Below are 2,017 nucleotides of genomic sequence, written 5' to 3' on the forward strand. Positions count from 1 at the left end.
TCCATTAGTATATTCATTCTTCTTATTTGCTTTTGTTTGTTGCTTTTAGAATGCTATTGAACAAGAAATAATCACTGTCTCTGGAAATTCAGTGGGGACTTCAATCGGGACCTCAACTCAAGTTGTAAACTCAATTTATCACTTATCCATATCCTTTTACTATTACTTATTTTTATCTTTTCTTGCAGGCTGAAATTAACTTTGTTGATGTGGAAAAATTAGACAACAATGAAGACAACGCTTATAACGTTTCCACTCCAAAGCCTACAACTAAAAGATCCTTGGCAACATCTAAAGATGTTCAACAATCATCAACGAAGCCTAAGCTAATGTCCAAGGCTCAGATTAAGAAGGAAAAGAAATGATTGTACTTAAAACTGTCGTCTCTCTTATTTTACTATGTTAGGACTTAGGATTTAGGATTCTCACTTTTTCTTAGGACTTAGGATTTCAGATGTTAGGACTTAGGATTATCACTTTTTAATTTGCGTTTTTCTTTTTAGTTTTAAGCCATGTTAACTTTCAAATTGATAACTTTTCACGATCCGTATTTAATCAGAAAAATATATATAGACTTATGACCGATTTATTAGTAGTTAGTGATCAAGACTACGAATAAAACGTCGTTATGACTTATTCTATCAAACTTGACTTCGAAAATTCTTCTTTTAGGGATCATGACTACGAAGACACTATAATAAGAAAACCATTTATATATATGTTGATAATATAGTCCATGATGTAAGAAATTCTATGTAGTCCGTATAAAGATACGTGTTAAAAGAAAAATGAAAATAAAAATACAACCATTATATATCTCAGACCCCACGATCTCAATATCTATTTTGTATTGTTCCCACCATTAACTTTTACAATCGACAGTTATCATCTTCTACCGCCGGATCCTGTCAAGTGTTTCTCCACCATTACCTCCTTCATAGGTTTTTAACTTCTGTCAAATTTCCATATTTATTGATTCTCTACTCTTGACATCAACCTGAAATTGATTTGTATTAAACAAAACTCTTTATCATCGAAGGCCAATATAAATGAAATCATCAACAGCAAAGAAAGAAGGGTGGAGAGGATGGCTATTCGTTCCAAGAAGAAAAACAATCAAACAGAAAATCAGGGTAATACTAAATCAAAAAACCTATTAATCTATTTCATTTCTGCAAACCAATGGTTGCTTTAACGTTTTTTCTATCTTATATATACAGAAAACATTCCTCCTAATTCTGAAGCTAACCCCATATCACCAATGCAACCAAACAGAGTTTCACCTAATAGCTTGAGTGATATTACAAATGGTATTATCAATTACTAAGAACATGCGACTAACTGTGGAGTCAGATCCATTAGAAGTGGATATCATTAAAGAGTTTTCTGAGTGGATACTAAAACTTGGAGACGGTAAACTTTCTGAGCCAAACAACGGTGAAGCGGAGATAGATATACCAGAGGATATGCTTCTCAAAGACTCTTTGGATCCAATCAATTCAATCGCACTTAGCACATATCCGTCTTTGCTTCAGAATCTTGATGATGGGGACTATTTCAAGGAACGTGCGATACTTTGTCCTACTAATGATGTTGTTGATGAGGTAAACAATTACATCATGGACCTTCTTCCAGGAGAATCACATCAATATTATAGTTCATATAAGATCTGCAGTTCAGATTCTTCAAGGACGAGGGACGATGGTATCTCAACGATGCAATTCTCGCTATCTACAATCTCAATTACTATCAAGAAGTGTTTTGATGTTTAGTCAATCAAACAAGCTTAAAATCCTATGTAATTATTCTTTTTCTTTTAGCAGACAGCTTATTACGATGGAACGTATTTTATTCAATATGTTTTTCATCATCATCCAAAGACAAATCCTCCTGCAAAATCTAATGCTTGAAAAGAATTAAATTCCGAAAACTTACTCCATTTTTGCGTTCTTGGTCGAGAACACACGTTCAACTAAATGACCGACAATCCTTTTCTCAAAGATCTGAAAACAAATCA

At 33.3% G+C, this 2,017-nt stretch overlaps 1 protein-coding gene across 1 annotated transcript; it reads left to right on the plus strand.

The window, feature by feature from the left end:
* Positions 1–49: 49 nt before the first annotated feature.
* Positions 50–585, plus strand: LOC9298304 (BEACH domain-containing protein C1; the record flags this gene model as incomplete). Its single annotated transcript, XM_021017742.1, has 2 exons — positions 50–121; positions 189–585. Coding segments are annotated over 2 exons (249 nt in total), but the record flags the coding sequence as incomplete, so codon positions are not given.
* Positions 586–2,017: the final 1,432 nt, after the last annotated feature.

The sequence above is a fragment of the Arabidopsis lyrata genome (assembly GCF_000004255.2).
Source record: "Arabidopsis lyrata subsp. lyrata unplaced genomic scaffold ARALYscaffold_877, whole genome shotgun sequence".
Lineage (NCBI taxonomy): Eukaryota > Viridiplantae > Streptophyta > Magnoliopsida > Brassicales > Brassicaceae > Arabidopsis > Arabidopsis lyrata.